We start from the raw sequence: 18,403 nt of genomic DNA, 5'->3' as shown, positions 1-18,403 counted from the left end.
ACGTACAAGTTAATGTCTGGAACAGCACCGTCCAGTAGAAATACAGGGCGGGCCACGAGGGAGACCCCACACAGCAGGTTTAAATTTCCTACTAGTTATATTTTTTTAAATGGGGAACTAATTTTAATAATCACATTAAATAGTGACAATATCCTTTAAAATATTGTGATTTTTACATGTAATCAGTATTATAAAAGATACTGAGATAGTTTACATTCTTTTTTGAACCAAGTCTTTGGAATCTGGTGTATATTTTACACCCATGAGCGCATCTCACTGTGGACAAGCCCTGTTTTGAGTGCCCTGCAGGCTATGTGGCTAGTGGATTCTGAGTAGGCCCATGGTTATTCCTTTGTGATTGTAATAGTGAAGAAAAAATCACACAGTAACAACTAGGTATAGTTTAATATCAAGTTAAGTACCTGAGGCCAAGAAAGGGTCAATTATTCAGAATTACATAATTGTTTAACTAGGAAACGTAAAAATTCTCGAATGCAGAGGGGCTTTTTTTCTGCCTCTATATGGTGGAGGCTTTCCCCTCGCTCCATAGACAAAGGAATGAAGCCAAGCCTGGTGAGAATTATACACTTAATCAAGCTTGCCTTTTAGATGAAGGATCCGAGGCCCGGAGAGGAAGCGACCGAGCACCTGGGCGGTGGAGCTGCTGCTCCTGGAGACAGCTGGGCCTTAGACTCCAGTCCAGCGGGGGCAGGGGCAGTTACTCTATTAACTTCTGATTCAGGGCTAGAAGTCACATCAGCATGTATCCAGTGGCTACCATTGCCTGTTTAAATTTAGAGGTTGCTAGACAGAGCAATACCATGGGAAATTAGGACATCAGATGCCATTCCAAATCACTGACTCAAACTTGTGGCTCCAGCTTTTATAAATGAATTTGCTGTACAGGGCACCCCCTAGTGGCTATGTTTCACAACCACATCCTGCATTTCATTACATGTCCCTTTGCTTTAAAAATCAGTGCCTTAATGAGTTACTGTTGATGATGATGGTTAACCTCAGGTATGTCCAAATAACTTTTTAAAGGGATTATTCTCAGTATTTCTTAAAAGATACGTTTTTTCAGTTAATTCTCAATAAATTGTCTTTTGATTCTAGGTAGGTCTGTTAATCCTAACTCTGAAGTTTAATTTTAATATCAATTTGGAAAGAGCGTGGAACCATTTTCTAAAAGAACAGTGAATGTTATGGAAATGTCAAACTAGCTGAGTAACCCTACTGTACATAAACCATCATTGGAGCTTTCAGCAATTTTTCTTTTCTAACATATAAGCGCCTGTTGGGTTTTTTGTGCAAAATTTGCTGTGTAACAATTATTATATGATTCTGAAATATTTCATACATACTTGTAGTAGGGATAGAACTTTTCATAAAGTGGTTACTCCATCCAGTTGCTTCTACCTTCTTAGACTTCTCAGGGAGTCAGTCATTGAAAGAAAAATGTGCGTAGGCTTTGTTCACTTCATTAATGCGAGACCGAATCCTAAAGGGGCGCTGAATGCAACCGAGTCCAACCTTTTGGCGTCTCTGGGCCACACTAGAAGAAGAGTTGTGTTGGGCTGCGCATTAAATACACAAACACTAATGAGAACTGATGAGCAAAAAAAAGTTTTTAAGTACATGTATGATTCTGTGTTGGGCCACATTCATAGTGTGGGTTGGATACCCTTTCGGATCTAGAGGATCAAGAGGATAGTGATAAAGTTTCAGAAAAGTATAACTTTCTGCTGATGGCCTTCTGCTTTGAGACTTCCATGATTAATATTCTATTGTGTAACTGATCTGAGCATCCAACTAGCATTATTTCTGATGCCAAATAGGGTTCCTGGCTATGAACTGGGTGGTTGTTTTTTTTTAACGTAAGTCCTGCCTGTTTTAAAAAACGGTTTCTTTTCTTTCTCCCCCACCCACTATCTCCTTCCTTCCCTCCCTCCCTCCCATCTCCTTCCCTCCCTCCCTCCCTCCCTCCCTCCCTCCCTCCCTTCCTTCCTTCCAGCAGTTGCAGACCTGCAGAGGATGTTTCCCACCCCTCCGTCTTTGGAACAGCACCCTGCATTTTCTCCTGTGATGAATTATAAGGACGGAATCAGTTCAGAGACAGCGACAGCATTAGGCATGATGGAGAGTCCTATGGTCAGTATGGTTTCAGCACAACTCACTGAATTCAAAATGGAAGTGGAAGACGGCTTAGGAAGTCCCAGGCCAGAGGAAATAAAGGTGATTGCCAGTATATTAACTTTACCATGCCAGAGTGATTTTCAAGCAGATTCTCTACATCTTCTTTAAAATAATACTGTCTTTATGCCACATATACGTAAGTTCCTAAGAATTCTCTGAATTGGGTCATGAGGTAATGAATTGATATACTAATTATAGTGTATTTTGATTAATTTAAAATTTTGGCATTAGCATTTTCTGCTGATTAGATAAGAGAAATACTGAGTTACAGTCATTTGTGTCACTACCCCGCTATGTCCTGAGTCATTTACCAGCATTACCACCAGCCTCACTCTGTCGTTGCAGGACTTCTCGTATGTGCACAGAGTTCCAGCTTTCCAACCGTTCATGGGGTCCTCCATGTTTGCGCCACTGAAGATGTTGCCGAGCCAATGCCTGCTACCTCTGAAGATGCCTGATGCCTGTCTGTTTCGGCCTTCGTGGGCAGTTCCTCCTAAGATTGAACAACTGCCCATGCCACCTGCAGCCACTTTCATCAGAGATGGCTACAAGTATGTGCCGTATGTGGTGTGATTTTTTAATCTCAGCTCAGTATTAAAGATGACGACAGTAGCATATTACTTGAAACTTGAATTGGCCATGCATGTTTTTGTGCACACTGTTTGTGTTGAAAATGTGCATTATTTTCTAAACCAAATTTCGTGTATATGTTAAAAGTTACATATTTGAGGGTTATTTGAGTAGAGAATCACAGTGTTCATACTCATTCAGTGTCAAATCAGGGGTTACGACAGAATCAAGCACCAGATTCGATTGGTAATACTTTGAGGGCGGTGGTGGTTAGTACTTTGTTTTATGTAAACTGGTGATTTTTAAATGTTTTTACTTAAGGTACTTTAAAATGATGTATTAACATAAACTTTTATCTCTGTCACTGACCGCACATCATATAAGAAAGCAGCAACAGAACTATGTTATGGGGGAAGGAAAAGGAGGTATTTATTGGAGCTTGGGTCTATTTCATACTGTCCAGAAAATGGTACTTAAATCAACAGTGTAGAATCAGTTTCCTCTATAATTAATAACTTCTTAATAAAATAATTTAAATGCTGTTAAGTAAAGGGCCGCAAATTTCCATTTCTTTTGGGACCAGGTAAACACAGTGGGAATGAAATGGACCAGGTAAAGCAAAAGACTTGGTGCTGTTGATGCTCAGTGTCATCGTTAAGGTTGTGAAGGACAGCAGGTACCAGGGTTTGTGATGAACTATTGAGAGTAGGGTCTCATTAAAGGGACATTTGCTATTTAATTGCAGCAAGTTGTTGAGGCAGGAATGTGGGAGGCTAGAGGCCTGGATGTTTATGTAAACTTCATTTTTAAACATGTTGACAGTTAATTCAAAGTTTGTTGTCAGTTAATTCAAAGTGGCATTTTAAGAGCCAATAAGACAAATTTGTGGTCCAGATCCTGTCTGTGGGGTATGTACTTGTGACCTTGTATAAAAGCACCTTGATGATATCAGCTTTAATGTCACGAACAGGCTTTATGTTCATGTGTGTAGAGTCAGTATTGAAATGAAAAGTCAGTATTGGGGCAGAGAAGTAGTGTAAAAGAACCCTAGTCCTGGGAGGGTATCACTGTACTGTCATAGAACCCACAGAGGACCCTGCCTTTTCTGTTTGTTCTATTATGACCATAAGTGACCATTTGACCTATCTTCCCTTCAGTGGGTTTCCCTGCCCTGCTTCTCACGCAGAGTTTTGAAAGGCCCCAACAACTAATGGTTGTCAAAATACTGTGGAAATAATAGCTCACCAGCGCGGTGAGGGCACGCAGACACCTGGCTTGTTTTCTGGGGCTGTGCTCCGGGTCTGCTGTAGCTTATTTAATGATAGGCTGCTGCGGCCAGCTCGGGAGGGGTTAGCCTGCCGGCACGCAGCACCTTCAGAAACCCACGTGACACTTGAATCTGTATTATGCTTACAGCCTCCTAAAAAAAAACTGACTCGAAACCCTGTGCTGTGTGATAGTTTTAAGTAATGAATCATTTAGATCATTGTCTAAATCTACTAAATCTATTATTTGCCATCTAAGGATGCTTGGTATTCTAAACTGCCATTGTTCATAGAACTTGGTCTGTTTTTCTAATGTCCTTCTAATATGGCATCTACTACCCTCATGTTGTAGCTCTGTCTCATGTGAAATGTGGCTAGTTGAGATTGACTGAATTTTTAGTTTTATTTAAGTGAGTTTAAATTTAGCACATGGGGCTAGTGCCTGCCTTATCAGACAGCACAGTTCTGGAGTGTGCAAAATCCTCCTGCTGTGGTCCCCATCACTCTGGACATGGCCCAGATCCTCCCCCCCCCCCCCCCCGACACACACTCGTCACACTCCGAACACCAGCACTCATTTGCATGATGCCAGTCACACTGCTGTGAGCTGAAGTCTCTTGCTCTTTTCCACTGTTGACTATCTACCATCTAGCATAGGGCTGGTACTCAGTTCATTTGTATTGACTGGGAGAAATAAGGTTACTATACGGGATAAACCATTCTTACTACCTGGGGAGCAATTTAATTATTTATAGAAGTTTTCCGTGAGTAGTCATCATTCCTTTTCTGATCAGAACTGCAGAATAATTTTAGGATTTGTCAAACAGGAAAATTTGAAAGGAGTCCTATTAGAGTAAAGATCATTATTACACACATTATTTTGGTCTCTGAAATGGCAGTGATTGCTAATCAAGGTTTCTGGGTCATTTTTTATCGGTGCTCAAAAATGCCAGTGTGCCTCTGATTTAAACTTTCTACAGAGCCTCATTTGGATTTTCAGGCTGGTTGTTTAGGCATAGCTAATTAAAAATCATGAGAAAATTATTTGAAGAACCATTATTTTATGAGTATGTAGTTTATTGAAGGAACATTAGTTTAAGCACAGTGTTAATATCTTTCAAAAGGATATACAGTATTAACCAGAAGCTGTGTTCGTTCGATACTTTCCAGTCAGAAGGGCTGGTCCACACGCTGGTGTACATGTGTCTTCAAGCGTGTGCGTCAGGAAAGTGCTCTGTGGTGGTAAAGCAGCAGAGCCTGCAGATGCCGCTGTGTTTTCTGTGTGGCCGTTCCAAAGAGAGGTCACTGCTTAGGAGACAAGGCCAAGTTCGGGGACTCAAAGTAATCATGCTGTAGGTAATGCATAGCATTGTTGAAATTAATGAATGAACTAGAGTTGCCTTTCACCCACAGAAATCTTACAAGTTTGGAAATTATAATACAATATGTGTACTTTTGTGCCACCATCTAATTAAGACTAAGGCCTCTTAACAGCATATTTAATATTTTCATTAATGGTAGTGCAGTACCGGCCAATGGGTTTCCTAAAATAGAATTCCCTCATGGTCACACATTACTGTTAAAATGCAGGCCTAGATAGACTGCATTTTGAAAGTTAGAAAAATGTTAAATTTTCATGTGCATTTGATTATAACTGCTTTAGAATCCTATATAGATTATAGCCTCAGAGAACAAGTACTCTGGCAGACTTTCAATTTCAAAAAATGATAAAAACGTAATTGCAAATTAGATGGAAATTTCATCCTATGGTCTTCTAGCTAATTTAGCATCTGAACGCATGTGTTGAGTTCCATTTAGTAGTCGTCCTTTTCCAGAATTAAACTGACCAGACCCAGCACCATGTCTTCTGTGAGGATACTAGAAGTTCCCTGCAAAGGTTAAGATGAGGATTGCTTAAATATAGAAAGAGGAGAAGGAGACGATTTATTCTTCCTTCCTTGCTTTTTGCTTTCCTGCATACTACACTGATTCCTTTGGACCCTTTCACTTTTATTTTTTTAAGAGAAACTTGAGCATACCAAGTAACAGAAAGCATAAATGCTAAGAAATGCACAGGCCGGGTGGGGGGCTGTGTGTGTCCTGGTGTCTGTGGCAGGCCTCTGACTCTCACTTGGTGCTGTTGCAGCAATGTGCCTAGCGTCGGGAGCCTAGCAGACCCAGACTATCTGAACACACCACAGATGAACACACCCGTGACCCTGAACAGCGCGGCCCCGGCCAGCAACAGTGGAGCAGGAGTTTTGCCATCACCAGCAACCCCTCGCTTCTCTGTCCCCACGCCACGAACCCCTAGGACCCCAAGAACTCCCAGAGGTGGGGGCACTGCCAGTGGTCAGGGGTCTGTTAAATATGACAGCACCGATCAGGGGTCACCAGCCTCTACCCCCTCTACCACGCGGCCCCTTAACTCTGTGGAACCTGCCACCATGCAGCCAATTCCTGAAGCCCACAGTCTCTATGTCACCCTGATACTCTCCGATTCTGTGATGAACATCTTTAAAGACAGAAACTTCGACAGTTGTTGCATCTGTGCCTGCAACATGAACATCAAAGGGGCAGATGTCGGGCTCTACATCCCCGACTCTTCCAACGAGGACCAGTACCGCTGTACCTGTGGGTTTAGCGCAATCATGAATCGCAAACTTGGCTACAATTCAGGGCTCTTCCTGGAAGACGAGTTGGATATTTTTGGGAGGAGTTCTGATACTGGTCAGGCAGCAGAGAGGCGCTTACTGACGTGTCAGACCGCCTTCCCCCCTCAGGTGGAGGCGGCCACAAAGCCCCAGGAGCCGCCTACGAGCCTTCTCCTCCTCCTCCAGAACCAACACACACAACCTTCTGCTTCACTCAGTTTCCTGGACTACATTTCCTCTAACAGTCGCCAAACTCTCCCCTGCGTCAGCTGGAGTTACGACCGGGTGCAAGCAGATAACAACGATTACTGGACGGAGTGCTTTAATGCCTTGGAGCAGGGCCGGCAGTATGTGGACAATCCCACGGGTGGAAAAGTGGATGAAGCGCTGGTGAGAAGCGCCACCGTGCACTCTTGGCCTCATAGCAACGGTAGGTATCCTGGAATACAGCTGTGCTTTGGAGAGGATCTTGGTGTGATTGATAGCTTACACACTTTCTTTACTGAGTTCTCTGACAAAATTTTAAAATTTCATTTCCTAAGAAATAAGACAACTAAAGTGAGAGCTATGTTGATGCCACCCTTAATTTAAGGACTGAGGGAATGTTTTATCGAAACACCTATAGAGAGAAGTAATCAGTTTGTGAAAATTTCCTCTTGTATTAATTCATACAGGCATCTCATCTGGAAACCTGTGACTGTACAGTAAGTCTTGAGTATACAAACTGATCATTTACAGCCTTGCATGTTTAAATCCACTCACTCCTAGGTCAAGTTTCCATGCTACTTTAGAGTCATGTATAGGTTATAGCCTCAGGCAGGTACTGTGTATTCTCTCCTTCCTCTGGTTTTTCAGTATTTTTTACTCTTGTAACAGTGATCAAATTTGACTTTGTGCTGTGGTTACTGGGTCTTGTCACTGTCCCTTCTATTATTAAAAGCTCCAGTTGACAAACATTTCTGGAGTTGAGCTCTAAATCAGCCAAGCAACTTGCTCTCTCCTCCCGTTACCCTTCACTGTCAATAATGCGGTGCTTCCTGAGGGATAAAACGGTGACTGAAACAGAGAAGGTACCTGCCCTGAGGGGAGTTTCCATTGTGTTCTGGAAAATGGACGTTACACTGAAGCGTATTACAAACCATTACTAGTGGTGAAAGCGTGGTGTAGGAGAGCGGCCCTGTGCCAGAGGTCGGGGGACTTCCCTGGAGAAGTAGGAACACATTTGAGATTTCAATGATGAGTGCAAATTACCCGGGTAAAGAGGGTAGGATGCAAGGAATTGTGTCCCAGGTAGGAGTGGCAAGTGTGAAGGCTCAGAGTTATACAGAGCTTGGGGCCTTCAAAGAAGTGAATAGGGGCCAGATTACCGAGAGCCTTTGGAGACATGCCGGGGGTTGGGTCTTCATTCACAGAGCCCTGACCAGTCGTTGATGGGGTGTATGAAGAGGCATTGACATCAGAATTGTATGGAAAAAGTACTCTGCCCCTAGTGAGGGCTGTGGATTAGAAAATGGCAGAACGGGTTTCGGGAGATGAGGAGGGTATTATAGTAGAACAGGTAAGAAGCGATGGCTTGATTAGTGTCTTTGCAAAGAAAATGGAAAAGAAGTAGAAACATTCAAAAGATGTTTAGGAAGTAGTGCTGCAGGACTTGGGTCAGGGGGTGAGTTTGGAGGGCTCAGGGAGAGGGAGGTATTAAGGAAGACATCCAGATTTGGGATTTGTATACCTGGACAGACCATGGTGTCATTCAGAGGTGGGTAGACTGGGGGAGACCAGGTTCGAGGAAAAAGTTCATAAATTGGGTTTTGGAAGTTGTAAAGGACCTTTTGAGATACCTGGGTAGAGCTGTGAGGTAGACATTTGGGACTTGAGCTCGGGGAGGGGACATACAGGTAACAAGTCAAGGGCACTGAGAAGGAGGGAAGTGTAGAATGAGGGGAGGGAGGGCAGGGGACAGGCTTTGCTGCATTCCGCCAAGTCACAGTGTTTCCAGAAGGAGAGAGGGGTCAACAAGCATTAAAACACTGAGCTTTTAAGGTAAGGACAGTCTTGTACTCACAGTGGGAGCTGTTTCTGTAGAACAGGGGCCAGGCTAGAGAGATTGTGTGGGTGAAACATGGGCTCTGCTTCTGAACAGCTCTCAGTCTCGTAGGGGAGAGGGTTATATTAGCTCCCCAAATATAGTTTGAACTCTGGAATAATAAAAGTCTGCCCAGAGGGCAGAGATCAGTGGAGTAGGGAATGACAGGTGCTTTCTGAGCTGGCCAAGCAGGGAGACTTTTTGGAAGTGGAGACTGACTCCTAAGGAAGTATTCAGAAGTCGTACTCACTTTCATGACTGTTCAGGGTTAAGCAGAGTGCTATGTACTTACAGACCTTTCACTGTGTCTGCTGGATGAATTTATGTGATGAGAAAACTGTATTCTTTCCCCTAAAGAAATGCGGATGATTACCTTAGTGGTTCCTTTTACTACATAGTGGCCTGCAGACAGAAAGGCAGGCTGTGTTGGGGGGAACAGCAGTGCCATCTTTGGGTATGAAGAATAGCACCTTTGTCACAGGGGAGCGGTGGGTTCCGAATTCAGGTGCATGGAAGTACCAGACACCATGTAAGCGGATGGTACAGGGAGCCAGATTTGCAAAGAGCAATGCCCCGAATGGTGTCCTGCCACAGCACGCTTTCTATTTTGTGTGCACAGGAGTGCAACTCACAGACAATTATGTCTGCTTTTGATCTGGTTCTCTTGGCCTGTCATTTTCCTATTTTTGCTAGAGCCATGAGTGCAAGAAGTACTTTACTGTTTCTTGTAAGAAAAAAAAAAGCAGCACCGGCTTGAAAATAAAGATGATGAACACTGCTTCAGTCTCAGGCAGACAGCAGAGGGGACCACGGAGAACAGTCTGAAGGGAGTGGCTCCTCCTCCGCTCCAGCAGGTGGTGGTCCTGCAGGAGCATGGTCTCAGGGTTGCCAGTCCTGCCAGTACTTAGGAGAGAGAAACTGGAGACCCAGATCTGTGCATGAGATTTCCTGGAGCAATTTACTCCAAAGTTAAAAACTAAATAACTCTGTGGTCCACCAATTTGTAACCTGTGTTTGATTTAAGGACATAATCTTAAAATGTCTTAAGAGCCCTAAGCACCCTGTTTCAGATTTCTTTTGTAGATAAGTCAAATTTTCACCCATGCCCCTTTCCTAATCAGCTAGAAAAGTAAGATTGAGGAAAGGTCTTCAGGAACCGAGCTGTGCAGATACATAGCCAGTCACCTTGAACTTAAGTAGTTCTTCAAATTGTTTGGAGAATTTGATGAGCATTATGGACCTTCTCTCCGGGGGGGGGCGGGAATAACATATGTTCGTGTATGTGCGTGCAGTTTTGCACAGTTTCAGAAGTTATTCAAATTCTAGGTTGAGAATCCCTCCTGCCAGCAGGGAGAATGTTTGCTCTGAAACCGCAGCTCCATGCCCTTCCTCTGTGTGCAGTCCTGTCGTTGCTTCTGCCGTGTTTGAGCGTGCTTCTCTCTGCGCGGAAGGGCTTCTTTTCCATCGTGCATTTTGTATTTTGTGAAAATATTTTATAGTAAGAGCAGTTTTTAAGGTTTTCAAAAGCTTTTCCCACTTACCAGATAATCACACCATTGATGTTTGCACAGTAAAGCTGCACAGTAATTAAGAAACGTTTGCAACTCTCTTGTGAGTGTCCTTGGAAACAGGTTGTATGATTTAAAAAAGTTGGGCCTGTCCACCTTTCCACTGGTAAGCAGTTCTGCAGTTAACCTTTTTATTAATATAGAGTAACCTATTTTCTCCGTATTATTTCCAATAATAAATTACTTTTCCACTTCAGTACAAGAATGTATTTCCTCCTGACTCCTAAGTAAGTATTTTAGAATCTACTAGAAGTAGACTCTACCACCAGTGTCTTTGTCACTTGTCGCGGACTCTCAGCGAGGTCCGAAGTGATGGAGGAGAGAGGAGAGTGCCAGTCCAGTCCTCCTGTATGATTTCTGTTTCTTTTCATTTAATGCCTGTTCCAGTGCTAGACATCAGCATGCTCTCCTCCCAAGATGTGGTCCGTATGCTGTTGTCCCTGCAGCCCTTCCTCCAAGATGCCATCCAGAAGAAACGCACGGGCAGGACCTGGGAGAACATCCAGCACGTGCAAGGCCCACTCACCTGGCAGCAGTTCCACAAGATGGCAGGCCGGGGCACCTACGGTACGGTCCTCCCCTCGGCTCTCCCTGGCTCCTTCTCTCTCTTTGCTCCATGAACGGCAGCCTTAGTTACTGTCAGGTCCTTGCTTCACTGACAAAACGGCATCTTTTCTCGATGACTTAAGTTTTAGATCCTCTGTTTTCCTCAAGTCAATATTGAAGTTAAATTTTCTAAACATTGGTGGCATAGTCAAGGGCAGTGAGGAAAACAGTCCCTAGGCAGAGTATTTTTATTAGATTTTCATCTTCCTGGTCCTCATTGCATTTTTCATTTGGATGAACGTCTTCATAGTCAGGAACAAGGGAAGTGATGTACTGCTGCTTGGAAAGGGGACTTGTTATACTACTCTGCCCTCTGATTTTGTTGGACCTTCATAACCATGGTCTCACTCAGTTGGTTAGGGTTTTCATCAGGGGCCATTTAATGAGAAGATTTGGGAAATACTTTCAAGAACATCACGTCGACCCACAATGAAATGTCCAGTGCCAGAGTTAGGACCCGTGTACCAGGGACATCTGCGTCGTTCAGGTTGTGGGAAACGGACGGCCAGGCACCTTCCTAAACCAAAGTGTTGTTCTAGGTTCCGAAGAGTCTCCCGAGCCGCTGCCCATCCCCACTCTGCTGGTAGGCTATGACAAGGACTTCCTCACCATCTCACCGTTCTCCTTGCCATTTTGGGAGAGGCTGTTGTTGGACCCTTATGGGGGCCACCGTGATGTTGCCTATATTGTGGTGTGTCCAGAAAATGAGGCCTTGCTCGAAGGAGCCAAAACTTTCTTCAGGGACTTGAGCGCTGTATATGAGGTGAGCAAGATCTGAGCATAGTGTTCCTAACATGAGTCCTCAGGTTGTTTCTGGTTATGCCTAAATTTTAAAGAATAAACATCTTCAAAATAGATCTCAAAGAAAATTTGCAGTTAGTTGGAGGGTGAAGGACAGAATTACATTGGGAAGTTTTTCTAGAAGTAAAGCATTTTCCTTGCCATCTTGGCTTTATATTTTACTAGATTTAGAAGACTTTCCTTTATCATCCCTGACCACACATCTTAAAATCTTGTCAGCTGTTTTCCCCCATTTATGTGCTCATATTCAAAAGCACCGCCCTGACCGGTGTGGCTCAGCCAGCTGGGCGTGGTCCCACAGACAGAGCAGGAGAGCGCTGCTTGGTTCCCTGTCAGGGCACGTGCTGGGTTGCGGATTCAGTCTCTGGTCCGGGCGCAGGTGAGAGGCAGCTGCTCATTGTTTCCCTCCCTCTCTTTCTCACTCCCCTAAATAAATAAGTAAGTAAATAAATAAATAAAAGCTTTAAAAATGAATAAAAATAAAAGTATTATTCACCAGGGGAAGGTGGCTGTTCAGAAGATGAGCTTTACCAGAAAGAAGGCGCATCTGCTCCTTTTGTGAGAAAAGGGAGAAGGGGAAGTTCCTGAAAACAGTGTAGAAGTGTTTAGCTTGAAAACGTCTGACTCGAGAGATAAGTTTAGTGAGTCATGCCCCTGTTATGCTTTATTTAACACTACGTTCATCTTCATACTAAAATTTTGATATAGGTTAATGATGTAATAGCCATAATAATATAATAGCCAAGTGGATAATTTTATATATTTAGTACGTAAATTTGTGTTACTTCTGAAAAATTAGAATTGCGTCTTTGAAGAGGAAGTGCCACATCACATACACAATGTTGTTTGTGCTTTCTACTTCTAATATCATTGTATTTGGGAAGAGTAAACTAGTATTTTTTTTCATTAAACTTATCGGGTTGGCATTGGTTAATAAGATTTTACAAAGTGCTTAGAACTGTGATGGGCATATTATAAGTATTACAAATGTGGTTGTTAAATAAGATGCCAAGTTGAATTTCAAAAATATTCCGTAACAGAACATCCTCTCTCTATAAATATAAGAAAAAGTACAGATGAAGTAGTAAACTTACGTGTTGCTGCACAGAAGTGAGGAGATGCTAACGTATTAGGTAATGGCACCAATTAAGCCCCTGAAGAAAACTCGTGGACACAATAATTTCTAAACAGTGCCTGGTCCATGGATATGTAATAATATTAAACCATACTTACCCTAACACAGACAACTTGTCCAAGCAATGTCAAAGCCCAGCCATTTCTCGAATGAAGCCTTCACATAAGTAACACAACATAGAAAGGCTTGCTGATCTTTTTAGATCTCAATAACTCTACTAGGATTGCTCACTCGGCAGTACTGCATGCCTGCTTACAATGTTGTGGGGACTTGGTGAGGCTTCAGTTCATCAGTTCTAGTAAGGGACAGTAATATGGGCTCTCCTGCTGGCGAACAGGTAGTTAAGGAGCTTACTTTTGGTAGTTGTATCAGTTCTCTGTCATTTAGTGTCCTGGACATCAATAACAGATTCTCGTGCTAAAACAACCTTTTACTTTTAAAAAGTGATCAGCTTATGCAACACTTCTGTGGCCTCTGGTATTGGTGATCTCCAAATGTCTGTGACAGTCTAGCAGATGGCCCATAAAATGTTAATGTTATCTTACGGGAAGGCATTATGAGTAGGGATTACTTCAGAGGTTTTAGTGGACAGACGTGTTGGTCGGCCTCTGTAGGCAGGAGTCGGGTTAGTTTCTTACTTGACCGCTAGCAATCAGGTAGTGCTCACAGTCTTCCCTCGTGCAGGAGGAATGGGCTGGAATGCAGAAACATTGATTGTTCTTCAGAAGAAATATTTATTTTTCTGTAGAGGAGCTAGTCCAAGTTTAAACAGCCGTTTCAGAGTACGTGATAATTACCAGCTAGGAGCAGCTTACAGTGTTCGTTCGGCTGCATGTGATCACACTAAAAAGAAAAGGGGAAATGCTTCCATGTGTATGATACACAATCTTCCTCGCTAATGCTATGTGCTGAACAAAGAAGCTCTTCCTGTTGCCCGTAATGATCTTGTTTGTGGTATCAGATGTGTAGGCTTGGGCAGCACAAGCCCATCTGCAAAGTGCTACGTGATGGGATCATGTGCGTGGGGAAGACCGTGGCACAGAAGCTGACCGATGAGCTTGTGAGTGAGTGGTTTAACCAGCCGTGGAGCAGTGAGGAGAATGACAATCATTCCAGACTCAAACTTTATGCGCAAGTTTGCCGCCATCACCTAGGTAAATGGGAATTTATTACGCAAAGTAGAATTTGAAAGGTGAGATAGCAAATTCCTCTCCCTCAACCTGTTAGGGTGCAACATTATGCTTCTTTTGTCTAATGTTCCATTAAACTTGCCTAAAGACATAATAACTAATTTACTCCAGGATTTTGAAAACTAGAGAGCACGACTTGGTATTAACTGCTTAATTTTATCCCAGATTCTCAGAATCTAAGAAGCTTATAAAGCCATATATGTGTATGAGCGTAATGCACCACAGTGGTTGTAGACTCTATGTGTCGCCTCTCATTTTTCACTGGTGGCGTATGGAGTCAGTCTGAAAAGAAAATGTTACAAGTGATTAATTTTCTTTATTTTTATATAAGGTTCTTTTCCAGTATTTGTAATAGTAATTTCATGCTCGTTGCTGTGTTTGCAGGACATATAAGCACATGTTCAGTTGTGGAGATAGCATTTCGGGATCATAACCAGAGTATTGCAGCCTGAAAGCATAATTTTCAAAACGTGACCATTTTGAATTTCTGACCGTGTAACACTGCAGGGCCTCACTAAAATCCCCTCTCTGCATGTACTCTTTCAGCACCTTATTTAGCCACTCTGCAGCTCGATAGCAGCCTGTTGGTACCACCTAAATACCAGACCCCACCAGCAGCAGCACAGGGACAAGCTACTCCTGGGAATGCTGGGCCTTTAGCTTCAAATTCAGGATCAGCAGCCCCCTCGGCTGGCAGTGCATTTAATCCCACCTCCAATGGCAGTTCTGCGAACCCTGCAGCAAGTAGCTCCGCGTCTGGTTCCTCCATGCCACCTGGCTCGTCGTCTGCCTCTGCTCCCACTGTTAACCAGCTAAGCACTACCTCTTCGTCAGGATTCAGTGGTAGTGTCGGAGGGCAGAACCCCAGCACTGGGGCCGGTTCTGCTGATAGAACGCAAGGGAACATAGGCTGTGGCGGAGACCCTGAACCTGGGCCAAGCTCCTCTCAGCCCGCACAGGACGGACAGGAAAGGTACGTTGCGGGCGGCCTCAGCGCAGGCCCCTCCCTTGTCCACTCTTCTTCTACATCCTTCTCTCTCCTCGACCTCACGAGTCTCTAAATCCTGTGCTCCAGGTTTTTTTTCTTGCCAGGAGAAAGTGACAGCTGTCAATCAGTAGCTTCAGTGTTAAGAAATTTGAGACCTCTTGTGACTTAACTTATTAAACTCATTAGCTTAATAGTGAGCTATTACTATTAATACAAATATTATTATATAAATGTAATGTATGGGTAACATTAAGCTATTACTGTTAGTACAATAGTATCATAAACTATGTTTGTAGACTATAGCCACAGGGAAGAAAGGGGAGTTGAAAAAGAGATCTCCCATTTTAGAGGCAGTCACGTTATTTATATCCAGGTGCTGACTGGCCTGATTTGCCTTCATTTCAGGAATTGGACGTGTGTTAATGGTACATGTAATCTTTAATCATTGTCCAAGGAGTCAGTGTGCTCTAGAGTTGGTTTTATTTTTGTGTAACTGATATTTACTTTTGCATCTCGTGCGTGACTTTCTCTGCAGCGTTACAGACAGGGAGCGAATAGGAATCCCCACAGAGCCGGACTCTGCAGACAGCCAGGCCTGCCCCCCGGCCGTGGTCATTTACATGGTGGACCCCTTCACCTACACTGCAGAGGAGGACGCCACCTCCGGGAACTTTTGGCTGTTGAGTTTGATGCGCTGCTACACAGAGATGCTGGACAATTTACCTGAGCATATGAGGAATTCTTTCATTCTCCAGGTATTTGCAAGTGTGTTTTTTACCTTTGGTGGTGGTGGTTTTATGAAAGTAAACACAAGTTCGTGTTTTCTTAATAATTGGAAATACATAAAATATATATAGAAGAAAGAATATCTTTATTTGTACCTTTTTGAATCAGCCATCATTACCATTTTGGTGTATTTCTAGCCTTTTTTTCTGTATATTTGTTTACACAGTTGAGATCAGACTTTTTAAAATACAACTTACAGACTTTGTACTTAATGTTATTCATGAATACTTTTCCATGTTATTTAAAATTTTCAAAAGCAACGTGTTTAGTGACTACACGTCTTCCATGCTTCCTCATGCCTATACAGTTAATTTGCTTCCACTTTTTGCTATTACAAATAAAGCCGTAACAAATGTCTTTATGTAAAATCTCTTTCTCACCTTTCAGGCCATTTTTTAAAGCAGATTCTTAGATATATGGTAGATGCTGGTAAACCACCAAATTCCTTCCCAAAAAGGTTGTACTTATTTACATTTTTTTCATTAGTAAATGAGTGTGATCATTTTTACTGCACTATTGACAGCTTTACAGCATAATAAATTTGTAAAAATTTTATTTATCTTTAGAGGGGAAGGGAAGGAGAGGAAGAGAGAAATATCATGTATGGGTGCCTCTCATGGGTCCCCTGCTGGGAAGTGGCCTGCAACCCAGACATGTGCCCTGACTGGGAATCGAACTGAGATCCTCTGGTTTTCAGGCCTGTGCTCAATCCACTTAGCTACACCAGCCAGGGCTAGCATAATAAATTTTTTAAAGTTTTATAATTTAATAGGTGAAAATCTCTTGTTTGGTTCTGTTTCACTGTTACTTTAACTAAAGCTATCTTACAGAATTAAAAGATTGAAATTTATGTTACCAGGATAGGTTGTTAATGCCTTTTTATCGTTTTGAAGTTTTTCTCTGGAATGATTAGACAGTAATTTCAAAGGGGCTATACACACTGTATGTACATATTATAAAAATGAGAAATCTGTTAAAAACAGGTTTTTAAATTTTGGGGCATAGAGACAGTACATTAAGAATTTACTCCTAGCCCTGGCTGGTGTGGCTTAGTAGATTGAGCACCAGCCTGTGAACCAAAGGGTCACCAGTTAGATTCCCAATCAGGGCACATGTCTAGGTTGTGGGCCAGGTCTCCAGTAGGGGGCGCTGGAGGGGCAACCACATATTGATACTTCTCTCCTTCTCTTTCTCCCTCCCTTCCCCTCTCTAAAAATAAATAAATAAAATCTTTAAAAAAATAATTTACCCCTAAAATAGGAACGGAGTAATTTCTAAGTGACTGTGACGTGACTAATACAATGGCACCTATTCTTAAATTGCTGGTGTACGTTTGCAATACAGGATTTTATGTCACTGTAAGGAATTAAGACTGAGCTATATTATGTTTGGTATTTCTAATTTTATAACTCAAGTCTCCTCTCCCATTCAAGTTAAGAATTCATGCATTCCATTTTCCACGTGGCTAGCAGGTCAGATCTCAGTTTCTAGCTCTGCCTGTGTCTGTGTCTGTGTCTGCAGATTGTGCCTTGCCAGTCCATGCTGCAGACAGTGAAGGACGAACAAGTTTTCTACATTCAGTACTTGAAGTCCATGGCATTTTCAGTGTACTGCCAGTGCAGGCGACCCCTGCCCACCCAGATCCATATTAAGTCCCTCACAGGGTTCGGGCCTGCTGCCAGCATTGAGATGACACTGAAGAACCCAGAGGTAGGTGGGAGCAGGGTGGCCAGACGGGCAGTTCCGTTCTAAAGACGCAAGCCAGGAGCGCTGGTGGCTTCGCCGGTCTCCCTTTATTGAAGAGTGGCGGGCTTCTTTGACCCTTCAGTTAAAGTAGAGGAGATGCTCCTGAGTTTGTAAAATCTTTTGAGAGAAGAAGGGAGAAACTCTTGCTATTATTTGATGTAGGACCTAAGGCAACAACGTGCTTATCACTTGTACTTATGTTCAACTGTCCAATATTTATCTTGTTTCTTATTTTTTTGAGCTAATCTGCATCTTCGATGGCTAACTGTCTGCCTTCTCTCGTCCTCTCTTGGTCACCAGTTGTGTGGGTGTTTATTTCACAAGGGCCCCTCATGTTCCAGTCCACATTCTTAGGGGCCCTGCTTTATTTTCCTTCTGTCTCAGGGCTTCTGCATGTAAATGAATGTTTTCTCTCCATGTTATTAAACCTACCTCCCACAGATATGTACCTCACAGGGAGTTTTAAAACACCAGAGACAGACTGTTTAAAACAAAAGTTGTACACTTATTTTGTGTTACTAATCACTTTACCCTGAAGATAGAAGAAGCACAGGGCAATGTTGAGAATGGTCAGAGCCTTCAAAAATCAGTTCCCTCAACTTGATTGTGTGGAAGATTACCCCTTAATGAAAGCCGACAAGCCCCAGCCAGTGTGGCTCGGTTGGAACGCTGTCCCACACACTGAAGGGTTGCAGGTTTGATTCCTGGTCGGAAGGCAACCAATCACTGTGTTCTCTGTCTCTCTCTCTCTCTATCCCCATCCCTTCTCCCTCCCCCACTTCTTCTCTCTCTCTAAGAGCAATGAAAAAATATCC

The 18,403-nt window shown here is 43.0% G+C and overlaps 1 protein-coding gene across 3 annotated transcripts in view; it reads left to right on the top strand.

The window, feature by feature from the left end:
* The window catches only part of MED13L (mediator complex subunit 13L), a 262,154-nt gene that overhangs the window by 226,513 nt on the left and 17,238 nt on the right, over window positions 1-18,403 (top strand). For 2 of the 3 annotated variants that reach the window (XR_005084095.2, XM_037156292.2), the window contains exons 15-23: window positions 2,015-2,235; window positions 2,542-2,747; window positions 6,178-7,115; window positions 10,724-10,903; window positions 11,482-11,705; window positions 13,840-14,032; window positions 14,615-15,041; window positions 15,592-15,811; window positions 17,364-17,552. Coding sequence is in view for 2 of the 3 variants with exons in the window: in XM_037156292.2 (XP_037012187.2) it covers window positions 2,015-2,235; window positions 2,542-2,747; window positions 6,178-7,115; window positions 10,724-10,903; window positions 11,482-11,705; window positions 13,840-14,032; window positions 14,615-15,041; window positions 15,592-15,811; window positions 17,364-17,552 (2,798 nt within the window). In the remaining variant the exon portion in view is untranslated. The remainder of the gene's footprint in view (window positions 1-2,014; window positions 2,236-2,541; window positions 2,748-6,177; window positions 7,116-10,723; window positions 10,904-11,481; window positions 11,706-13,839; window positions 14,033-14,614; window positions 15,042-15,591; window positions 15,812-17,363; window positions 17,553-18,403) is intronic. The other variant, XM_053669761.1, reaches the window with a different exon arrangement.

This window comes from Artibeus jamaicensis, unplaced genomic scaffold (genome assembly GCF_021234435.1).
Source record: "Artibeus jamaicensis isolate MK-2021 breed Jamaican fruit bat unplaced genomic scaffold, CSHL_Jam_final contig_525, whole genome shotgun sequence".
Lineage (NCBI taxonomy): Eukaryota > Metazoa > Chordata > Mammalia > Chiroptera > Phyllostomidae > Artibeus > Artibeus jamaicensis.
Note: the sequence above shows the minus strand (reverse complement) of the source record. Positions and strands in the feature narration are given on the sequence as shown.